Source organism: Balaenoptera acutorostrata, chromosome 2, assembly GCF_949987535.1.
Source record: "Balaenoptera acutorostrata chromosome 2, mBalAcu1.1, whole genome shotgun sequence".
In the NCBI taxonomy this organism is placed as follows: Eukaryota; Metazoa; Chordata; class Mammalia; order Artiodactyla; family Balaenopteridae; genus Balaenoptera; species Balaenoptera acutorostrata.
The window spans coordinates 10,712,435-10,724,558 of NC_080065.1; the positions used below are offsets into that span (position 1 = coordinate 10,712,435).

At 43.4% G+C, this 12,124-nt stretch overlaps 1 protein-coding gene across 4 annotated transcripts in view; it reads right to left on the reverse strand.

The window, feature by feature from the left end:
* Positions 1 to 12,124, reverse strand: part of SEMA5A (semaphorin 5A) — a 527,169-nt gene that overhangs the window by 115,689 nt on the left and 399,356 nt on the right. For all 4 annotated transcript variants that reach the window (XM_007191632.2, XM_057540979.1, XM_057540980.1 and 1 more), the window contains exon 12: positions 10,419 to 10,626. In XM_007191632.2, coding sequence (XP_007191694.2) covers positions 10,419 to 10,626 — 208 coding nt within the window. The remainder of the gene's footprint in view (positions 1 to 10,418; positions 10,627 to 12,124) is intronic.

Consider the following 12,124-nt stretch of genomic DNA (forward strand, 5'->3'; position numbering starts at 1 on the left):
TGTGCACATGGCATGATCCTGGGAGCTGAGCGGCTTGGCTGGGTTGAAGTGTCCTTAAGATTCCAGAGAAGTGTACTGATGTGATTAAAATATGGGGGTTTTGCTTAAGCAAGGGAGATTTGGCTGTGGTGAGTAGGATTCTAGTAGATAGTGAAATCTACTAGAAGACGAATTTATAATTCCCAAGAAGAACTGAGATACAAGTACAATTGCAACAGTATTTTTGAAAGTTAGGACACATGCCAAGTAAGCAAAGACGCAATTACCAGTAAAAGTATATGTTTACACTCATTTTACATAACTTGCTAAAGGCATTTAATAAATATTCATGTTACATGCTATGATTTGTATAGGAAATTAATGAACTAAAATTTCAGTTAGTCACTAACATTTAATATATTAAAAACTGTTCGCTATTGGCTTATCATTAAATTACACTGATTAAATTAAATGAGGATTTTTTTCACATTTCAATTTGCTTTTTTTATTAATTTTTTAAAAAGATTATTATAATAATAATTTTTTAAAAAACTATAGTTCTTCATGCATCCTTTCCAACATGTTAAAGTGAATTATTTATGAATGAACCTTAGATGATGGTGATTCCATATTGACTACAGTATGAATTATCACTGACTGCAGTGCCCTGTAGGAAGTAGGTGCTCAATACATGTTTACTGCATGGCTATGAGGTCACTGCGCCTCTACTGGTTCTCTTTACTTCTAGCCCCAAGCTGTAGGAGCAGTCTCATGCATTCTAGAATCAACTTATGTTTGTTGTACTCTCTGAGAAACTTCTTCAACTTTATCTTCTAAACTTTTTATTGAGTTGCTCATATTAGTTTCTTATTGCTCTTAAAACAAATACCAATTTAAATAATATCAAACTTAAATAATTGATTTGTACTGCCAGTAATACTAAGCAAATGGCTTTTAGTTAAAATCTTAGGGACTTCCCTGGTGGCGCAGTGGTTAAGAATCCGCCTGCCAATGCAGGGGACATGGGTTCGAGCCCTGGTCCAGGAAGATCCCACATGCCGCGGAGCAACTAAGCCCGCGAGCCACAACTACTGAGCCTGCGTGCCACAACTAATGAGCCTGCACGCCTCAAGCCCATGCTCCACAACAAGAGAAGCCACTGCAATGAGAAGCCCTGCGCACCGCAATGAAGAGTAGTCCCCGCTCGCTGCAACTAGAGAAAGCCCGTGCGCAGCAAGGAAGACCCAATGCAGCCAAAAGAAAAAAAAAATCTTATTAGGTAGATATAAAAATTTTACAGTGAGGCATTATGGGAAAATTGATAGTTTAAAAAAACAGTGAAAAAAGTAGAGGGCATTTGAAGTAAGCAAAACAAAAATGCTTTCTGGAAATCTAGCACTTGCGGTCAGCTTTGGTTTCTGATGTGATACGGACAGTCCCATTTCACCTAATTTTCCTGCACAGATTCCTGAGCTGTTTACTTTGGCCTCTGGGTGGGCCTTAGTCACTGGGGACTTTTCTCTAGAACAAACATAAAATTTTTCTGGAAAGGCCAATTCCGCCCCCTGAGGGAAGCTCTCCAGGGAAGGCAGCCTGTGCAGCTTTGTACTCAGGAACAAAAGGGGCACAGAGACTAAATATGAGCCCTTCACAGCTCAGGGATGTTGAAGTAATTTCCAGAAGAGACTTGGAAAATGCTGTGTCCCTGTGCCCGGGAGGGAAAGAACAGCATCCACTGGCCTCTTCGTTCAGGGAAAAGCCTACACTCTGCTATTCGATCTTCTGTTGTCTGTAAACTGGAGGTGATTATAGGTTTCTCCAAGTCCACTCTCTCAGTCTACTCTCCTCTCTAGCCAGTCAAAGATAAAAATGAAGACACAATTATTTCTTGCCCATCTCATGTTTCTTCAAGAGAAACCCTTCTGTACATGAGGGTTTAGTAGGAAGAATCAGAAGACACAGGGGAGGTTGAAGGGTCAGCAGTCAGACCTGAAGACTGTACAAAGTGTCAAGTCATCCATCTTAAGTTTTACACAAAACCCTAGAGCACAATAAGTCCAGAGAAATTTTTTTATTATTACTATTATTTTGGCTACTTATAATTCACTTGACTTAGCAGTCTGCCTGCGACTGAGTGAGTGAGGCTTGGGCTAAGGCGTCCTCCCGTGGGGCACAGCCCACCCCCGGAAGGACATCCGCCCGTCTCAGCAGAACAGTTGAGGCATGTGTGGTACCCACCTTGCATCTGGATTATCTGTTGCCCTCCCCAACCACTGGGATGGGCAAAGGTAAGCACTTGGCTCTCCTCACACCCGGCCCTGTTCAGCCTCCATCAGCCCCGCTTGTATGCATATGTACCTGCTCACTTGAGACAGGGGATTACTGAATACCCACCCACAGACGCTCCTGCCCGTTGGCTGGGGCCATGTTGACATCACTCACCTACACACAGAACGTGCTCGAGGCAGAGTCTCACAACCGCCAGAAAATCCATTTGCCCAAACAGACCAGAGCGAGGTAAATGACTTAATGCAAGGAGCAGAATCTGGCCTGATGGGCCCTGTACATCTCAGACAAGGTGAAGTTGTTTAAAGGTGGAAGGACAAATTCACAGCAGGTCAGTTTGCCCTCTGTTTGGTCCAGAGGCAATGTGAAGTATATCTGGACAACGAAGGCAGATCACGTGTATGAGAGCAGCACGGGCTTAGCAGGACGTACATGAACTGAATATAATGCTCAAGCAGGAAAGGAGAGGAACCGTCTCATATTGGATTCTTCTCATTTGCCAGACCCATTATATGGTCTCTGTCTTTTTGCTCTAGTAACACACTGGGTAACCTCATAATCACACACCAAGCCAAAGGCTTATCCAGGATCCACCTGCATCCAAAGCTCATGATCTTTCTGTATGCGAGCTGCTTTGCAGACACATAGGGATGATGATTTCCTTAAGAATCATTAATTCACTGGACCAGACTGCAAATACAACCTTAGGAGGAGCTCAGGGTATAAAAGCCAAGGTGTTTCTGCTTAGGATCACTCAGATGCAAGGATCTGGAGCTGAGAAAAACTGCTGCAGCCCAAGCTTTCCCGTGGAGTTCTTTACATAGCGTTAAATCTGGGAGCTCAAAAGCAGAAGACCTGTAGAGTAGACGTTAAATAATGAAACCTCACAGTGTGGGCCCTTTAGTTGTGCCTCTCAAACACACTGAGGTAAAAAGGCTGGTAACTGTACTGATTTTAAAACTTTATCCAAGTGACTATTTGGATTGCCATTTAGAAGACAGAAACATGCTCTTTTAGGAAACTGAACAGGAAGCGGGACCTGAAACTGTTGGGTGGCTATAGCATCTCTACAAGATGGCACTCAAATATTTTCTTTGCTTTTATTGTCTACCTGGATCAAATATATGTTTATATCATTGTCAAAGGTGGATTTACCATGAAGCTAAGGAAGCTTGAACTTCCTTACTTCATGAGACCCTTTAGGATTCTGTGATTGTAGGTGACATGGATGGAACTAGAGACTGTTATATTGAGTGAAGTAAGTCAGACACAGAAAAGACAAATATCATATGATATTGCTTATATGTGGAATCTAAAAAAACTGGTACAAATGAACTTACTTACAAAACAGAAATAGAGTCCCAGATGTAGAAAACAAACTTATGGTTACCAAGGGGGAGTGGGGAGGGATAAACTGGGAGATTGGGATTGACACATACACACTACTATATATGAAATAGATAACTAATAAGGGCCTACTTATAGCACAGGGAACTCTACTCAGTACTCTGTAATGACCTATATGGGACAAGAATCTTAAAAAGAGTGGATATATGTATATGTATAACTGATTCACTTTGCTATACACCTGAAACTAACACAACATTGTAAATCAACTATACTCCAATAAAAATCAAAATAAAAAGCCACAGCCATATCTGATTTCTCTCTGTATTCCCTGCATTCAGAATAAAGCTTGCCTGGAACTGTTCAAAAAATGTTTGATAGATGAAAAAAAAAAAAAGATTCTGTGATTGGCCTCCGTCATGTTTGTATTTATAATTTGATATTCTTTTCCTTAGAATAGAGACTTCCTTTTAGAATAGAGAATCCCTCCCAAATTGTGTGTCACACCTCACATAACCTACGTTTTCCCCTGATTATTACAGAACAGTAGTATGACTTACATTTCTTAATTTACTAGTCTAGTTCACGCACGTTCATGTTCTACATATCACATTTTGACTGTTCCTTTTCCACCCTGCCCAGGACTTGGGGGTGTAACTTATGAGTTTCTGGAAGACACTGTGTTCCAGCCCAAGCCCACCTCGGACCCCCTCTTACAATGTTGTAATTAGCATGTTAGCATGTACTTCACAGTTGTAATTAGCATGTTGGCATTCATTTCACGGTCGTAATTAGCATGTTGGCAGGCATTTAACAAGTTGGCATGTATTTCACAGCTATGATTAGCATGTTGGCATGTCTTTCACAGTTGTAATTAGCATGTTGGCATGTATCTCGCAGTTGTGAATAGCATGTTGGCATGTATTTCACAGTTGTCATTAGCATGTTGGCATGTACTTTGGAGTTGTGAACAGCATGTTGGCATGTATACTTTCGGTCTTTTCCTTCTATGTTTTAAACAGTATTAATGATGGCAAGCAAATAACGCGTCTTGCTTTTTTCAGTTAATATCGTATCATACACATGTCTTCACTGTCATCATTTAATGCCTTCAGAATAACCCACTGAGTGAATACGCCACTGAGTCAGTATATCATAACCTGGTAATTAATTCCCTTACTATTGGAAATTTAAGATTGGAGCACTGGTTGTGATTCAGATATAGCTTAAAAAAATAATTGGACAGCGATGGCAGGCTTGCAGATCAGGTCCTAGTGGAGCCCAGGGTCAGACTTTAATGATAAATCGATTTGGGGATAAAGTCTAAGGCAACTCCAAGGCCCTTTGGCTTGAATCCACAAGAGATATTTGGGAGATTTTATTTATGTCAGAATTTCTCATTAGATTCTGAGTCCCGCGAAGACAGGGTCAGCGATGGCTCATCTATCATCATACACTCAGAGCCTGGCTTGGTGCTTGGTACACATAAGATTCAATAAATATACTATAAGTGAATTAACTAAGGAAAATCCACAGTCTTTAGAGGCTACACCAAAGCCAAAGTAAACAAAAACTCAAGATGTTGAGATTAGGAAAATATTAAGTTTATTCTGAAGGGAGAATATTTACTTTGTAAAATGGGTACATTTCAAAATGTCCTCCTGATGTTTATATGATTCATAACTGAATGGCTAAGGTTGTCTTGCTGGGGGCACCTTGTGGGGATCCTGCAATTTCTCTCTATACATTGTGTTTCTCCCATCAGGCAGATGCTATCTTTAGAGAATATGTAATTAATAAAGGTGACAACCTATTAACTCCACCTTTTAAACTGTAGCTCTTTCAAGCAATAAATATCCTGCAGTAATCTAATTTCCAGACTACTTTTCTTAATGAGGTGTTAATTTTTTTATTACAGGCTGACTGAACTAAGAATGACTAGAAACCCATTCACAAATGGAGCCAACGTTTTTTTCTTAATGGTTTCCTCTTTCCCTCCAGTTTTATAAAGTAAAATTTAGAAGCCATGTCTCTTATGTTATATACAGGCTATGAATCTTCCAGTTCCCAGCTTTTCTTCTCTCTCCAAATAGTTTTTACAGCAAAGCAAAAATAAAATAAACACCTAAGGACTAAGGGTTTTCAATCTTTTGGCTAATGTTTTATATCACTACACTTTTCTGTAAAGGGAGCTTTACTGTTACACAAGAACTGAGGTTTTCTTTCTAGGTTATAAAGAAAAATAACAGAAAGGGGAGAGGCAGAGTATCCATTTGTTAATTTGATAAGTATTTACTGAGCCTGTCTCAGGCCGGACACATGCTGAAGGCTGTACGGAACCTGGAAAGACAATGCCCAGCCTTCAGGAGCTCACATTCTCAAGGGCTGAAGGAAGAATTCTAATTTCTGTTCTCTGACTGATGATTCTTTGGACATTCTCTCTCTGATTCCAATTGATCCCTCATCTATAAAATGTTAACACTACAACCTGATAGGTTTATCTTACCTCAGAATTGTGGTGGATGTCAAACAAAAAATAAAGAATATATGAATGTCTGAAGAGTAGAAAACGCTCTGTTGTTAATTTACTAGGGTTTAGAGTTAAATTATGTAATTTAACACCTAATTTTAAAAATTAGTGTATGTAATGATGTAAGGCACATTCATTCATTCAAAAGGCGTACGTGATAATAATCTAATTCAGGAATCAGCAAATGACAGTGCATGGCCCTAATCCAGCCTGCTCCCTAAAATTTTACTGAAACACAGGCTAGGTGAACGCTTGGCCCTGGTGCCCTGGCGGTTTTTCATGTCTCCACATAGGGCAAAGCTTAACTACAACAAAGCTAAGCTTCTGCAGAGCGCCCTGGGACCCGCCCAATCACGCGCATGGGAGAATTATGAGCGCCTGCTACAAAGCTGTTTTCCTCCCACCTCCCTGTGCTCCAGGGAGGCTGTCAGGAGATGGTTTCTCGTCGCCTCCTGGGTTCTAATGAGGTATAAGGCTTTTTGCCCCCTACTCTCACCCCTACTAGGGTGCAGCTGCAGGCTATAAAACCGCAGCATAGAATCAGCCCCTCAGCAGCGTGGGGCCCAAGTTCTCCTGCGCATTGTCATCTGGCCTCTTCTGTTTTGGTGTCATCTGTGGGATAAGGGACCTGGTAGCTGACGCCTTTTCTGCTCTTACTTTTGTTGTCTACATAAGCAATAAACTGACTGAATCGAAAAGTGAATCCTTCCTTTGCCGGATGAACCTGTGTGCTTTTTGCTGACACACGGCCACACCCACTCACTATGGTCTGTGGCTGCTTCCATGCTTCAAGGACAGAGTTGAGCAGCTGCAGCGGAGACCCTATAGGCTGGGAAGCCTAAAACGTCTTCTGTCTGGTTCTTTACAGAGAAAGTTTGCCAACCCACTGATCTAATTAATGCACAATCCTTAAAATGGTTTTAAAGTCTCAATCAAAAGCCTTTCCGTCACCACTTCCCCAAGCTTTCCTTTCCTTAGACCTGAGGAGCTTCAATCAGCCAGACTAACTGGAAGGTTACACTATTTCCTTGGGGGTGGTGGGGTGGGGAATAACAGCTTGATTTCTGGACGTGACTATTGCAGCTCAAGTCCTGTGATCATTCTTTTCTTCTTGAAGCAGGGAGATAAGACCTCTATCAGCTCTTGGCCGGTCTGTTTTCCTCCAAGTGGCAAGTTATGACTTTATATTGGTACTTACATCAGTAGGAATTAAGTTAGTGGCTATTCTTGCCTGCTTCACCTTGTGCATCCCTATGAAGACTTTTACCACTTTCACGCTGCTATTGGGAGCCCCTGGCTGGGCACCGGCCTCAGGTGAGGGTGGTGTCAGCTTACCTACCTTCCATTTCACGTGCTGTACCCATATGCAACCCTTTCCAGATTCCCATATTCTTCAGAATTCAGCAAATATTAATTCATTTCATGAAACTAACACATGTGTGTGGTAAGTAAGTCTTAGAGTACCAAGGATACAGAGGAAAGGTAAAATTTCTCTCCCACTCTACATCCCCAGAAGTCACCATCCAGTCTGATGAGTTGCTTTATTATTTGCATAGTTTTTCCATGCTATTTCTTAAATGGGTTGTGCAAAAAAAAAGGTTAAAATCAAAACAAAATCTTTTTACTCAGTTTTTGAGGTCAAATTCAACTGAAATATATTTTTAAAATATTGTTCTTTCCAAACAGCTTTCCGAGGAAAACAGCTATGGGAAGTTAAAAACACTGTGCCGTTGGCTCCAAGTTTCAATGTGTGCATAGTGTGGGTGGCGCAGGCATGCACTGTTTTCAGCCCCTCCTGGGTCCAGGGTCACCTCTAGAACAGCTAGAGAATGGAGACTCATTTTACAGTAACCCAGGGGTACAAAACCTCTTTTTGGTCTCCTTAACCCAGCCTGGTGGCGGGCATCATAAGGCAGGCACTAATGGGAAGAAGCTGGGAGTACTCGTCAGTACACCTGAGTTCAGCCTGTCCTGGTACTAACTAGCTCTGGCTCGCAAGAACACCGTGAAAAATGCCATCAAATGGCTCGTCCCTGCTGAAATCTGACCACTGAGCATGATGTCCTCATTGTACCAGGGGCAACACAGTGAACCAAAGATAAAGTCTGGGCCTTGGGGTCAGAGAGTCCCGCTCTGAATCTGGGTTTCACATCACATGAGCTATGTGACTTTGGGCAGGATGCCAGAAGTCCCAGACACCATTTCCTCATCTGAAAAATAGAGATGATATTTGACTTTACTGTCAGGGTGTAATGATGAAGGAAAGTGGGGATAAGATCTAGCACAGTGCCAGACATGTAAAAGAATCTTGGGAAATTGTATCAACTGTTATCATTTATAAGCATTTTGATTGATATCAAACTGCATTGCCTCTGAAAAACAGATATTCAAAAAAATGAACAATGTGAATATGATTTTGAAGGAGACAGGTAATTTAGTTAAGCTCAATTTCTCTTCTAAACACTTCAAAATTCATTTATAAAAATGATTTTCTGATAACAAAATTACTTACATTGTACTATGAAAAATATATTTAACAAAGAAATGAGTATTTATTGTTACTCAATTGTTATCCTGTCCCTATTCCGTGTACTTCTTTAGGCATATTTCTTGAAAGTTAAAATTGCTTTTGTCCAGAAAAAAAACCCCACACTATCTTTCTCCATAATTTATAAAAAAGAGATCTGGTCACGTAGATACCAGTTCCTTAAAAATGGATTTTTTTCTGCAATGAGTGTTAGAGAGGTCTTCCTATCTTTCTATAAGAGGAAGATGGCAGAGAAACATTGGGAGAAATCCAGAGAAACTCTTGGGTTGAAATCTTTAGATTTTCTTTTCTCTAATGGAATATTTAAGGGTCAAATACAAACTAACCCACTCTGGGTGTGAGCACACAGAAGACCACAGTCTCTCAGCTTACAATAAAGTTATCATCTCTCACTGCTTTTCTCTGAGCGAGTGGACAGGCAAACAGCAGGGAGATTCAGCTCTAGATAAACTGTAAAATCTTGTCCTCCCAGGAGCCTGATAAAGACAGGCAAGGGGCTTATTCTCCTTGAAAGAAAAAGGGGGAAGTGTCAACTCCTCCTGGGCGGCTGGGCCTGGTGGTGGTTGATGCCTGTGGATTCATGGTTGAACTTCAAGTGCAGCTGCCTAGGAGACAGGAGTGGGCAGAGGATGCCTGGCTTCCCTGACCTGATGCAGGACCTAGTTGCCTAAGTTGCACCTACAAGTTGCTGAGCTAGCAGAGCACCAGGAAAGAGGTGAATTGCCTCTTGCTTGGCAAACCAGAAACTCCCGTTTCAGCACCAGAAATACCTGTGTATGGCGCAGGCCTGTTTTCCTGTCTGTTTTCCCCTGTCACGTCCCCCCAGAGCATGCTGGGCTGCAGCTGGAGGACTGGTGCCCTCCCAGCTTCATTTAACTTGCGACACTCCTGTTCACGAGACCCCAACCCTCCCTGTCGCCCACTGAACCATCAGCAACTGGGCTAGAATAATTCCTGCCCTAGGCTAGTCCTGCAGGAAACACAAATCAGAACAAATTTCAAGCAGCCATTGGTTAAATTTAGGGAAAAGGTGTTATATAAAAGATAGTTGTTAATCAATATCACTATTTGTTATTATTAATCATAACAGCATCATTATTAGTTGGGAGGTCCCTAATGTTATTTATTTCTCAACACTCTGATACCAAAGGAGGCAACACATTATATACCTCATTGTCTAAAATCATCTAGAAAGGAATATTGTAACGATTTTTAATAAACATAAAAACCTTCCTTCTACGTAAGAATACCCATTTGGCCCATTTGCATTTTACATGACATATATTTTCCCATTTGATTCTACAGCAATTCACATGTGTTAGATGAGAAAGTGCGGTTTAAAATACTTTAGTGGCCACAGGTTAAAAAAAGTAAGTGTGTGTGTGTGTGTATATACTTGTAGCAGATTAATTCAGGAACACCAAATACCAGCCTCATCACTGAATGTTATAACGCACTGAAAAATTTATTTTCACCCTGACATCTGCTTATAGATGTTATACAGTGGCTCCTCGTCCACAGATACTGATGTGTTACTGTCATCACAGAAACCTGGTTTGCACCAGAACTCCCTGCATCCTGGGATGCAGGATTCACGAGGATGCTGAGGTCCTCATCCCATTTAACCACGGGAAATCTGAAAGCCCTCGGGGCTCCCGTGCCCTCTCTCTTGGTGGCACCTCGACAAGGGGCGCCAGCACGCCGGAGGGTCCCCTGGGGCTGCCCTACCTGCGCGTGTGGTGGAACTGGCACCTCTTCAGTGGGATCTTGGCCACGTGCTCCCGCAGACCCACGAACAGGACGCGCTGGCTGTGGAGGATCTGCAGGCTTCTGATGGGCTCCGGCCGCCTCTCGGGGAAGAGCTCCATCTCTTCCAGCAAACAGCTGCCCGAGGTCTGAGTCAGGGGCGCCCGCACTTTTTTAATGGTGCCGTAATCTGCGGAGGCGACAGGGAAAGAAGAAAGTGAGGTCAACGGGTCTCACCAGCCACTCGCCAGCTGAGCCCCCGGGGTTCTCCAGCCTGGCTGCACGTAGGGTCATCTGCTGATGCCAGGGCCCCACCCTGGACCTGTGCAATTAGCCCCGCTGTATGTGGGACCAGGCGCCAGTATTTTCCCAGCTCTCAGCGGCGCGGACACACAGCCAAGGACGAGGAACCCCTCGGCTACTAGCTGCCCGGTCCTGATGCAAGTCTAGAGACCCAGAGCACAGAAAAGCTCACTGCGGCTCAGCGCGGCTGGCTTTGCACCATCCCCTGGAGAGCATCAGGTGAGAGGAATTCTTGGATTCCCAGTGAGAGACAGAGGAGCTGGCCCTGCCGCCCCAGCACAGAGGACCCCGCATGGGGGACAGCTGCAGATACACAGGGAGCAGAGGATCACCTGCTTCCCTCCTGCCCCGGAGGTACACCCTTCTCTGCCTTTCTGGCTAGATCCCCTCCTTCCTCTCTCTCTCCCCCAAGCTTGTTCTTCGGGTGCTCTTCTGGGTCTCAGCTCCACGGCTTCTTCTCGCCTGTACTAATGAACATCCATTTCTTTTTTTTTTTTTAAATAAATAAATAAATAAATAAATAAATAAATAAATTTATTTATTTATTTATTTATTTATTTATTTTTGGCTGTGTTGGGTCTTCGTTTCTGTGCGAGGGCTTCCTCTAGTTGTGGCAAGCGGGGGCCACTCTTCATCGCGGTGCGCGGGCCTCTCACTATCGCGGCCTCTCTTGTTGCGCAGCACAAGCTCCAGACGCGCAGGCTCAGTAGTTGTGGCTCATGGGCCCAGTTGCTCCGCGGCATGTGGGATCCTCCCGGACCAGGGCTCGAATCCGTGTCCCTTGCATTGGCAGGCAGATTCTCAACCACCGCGACACCAGGGAAGCCCTGAACATCCATTTCTGACCCGGTCCCCTCCCCACTCGAGGTTTTCTGCTCACCACGTGCTTACACTCGCTTACTTTGGCTATGAGCACTGCCCGGGGACAAGTGTCCTAGTGTCCCTGGAACCACACAGACTCTCCAGAGTGGCTGTGATGGTCACAGAGAAGGGTCCTCTCCACCAGGGAGGGGCACAGTGCAGCCAACCCCCAGGGTTGGGACCCAGACTTGAAACGTGCTGTCGTCCTTGGAGCGCTGTGGTGAGGCCCCCAAGGCCAGTGTGCAAGTCCAGGGAATGAGACCCAACCTTCTAGAAGCACTTCTGAAAGCCGTCCACAAGTTCCTCAAATCACCCTGAAGGCACTGACTTCATAAAACCCATGGGGATCTGAGTTTCAAAACACTGTAATTCTTATTCTGTAAACACAGATAATGAGGCTATCAAGTCATCTAAAGCAGGAAATAAAATCAAGAACCTCTGGCTTCAAGGCTTCCGATCAATCTGCTAATCTCACAAGAGATTTGGACAGAAAATATCTTTCAAGTTTTTCATTCCTAGGAGAG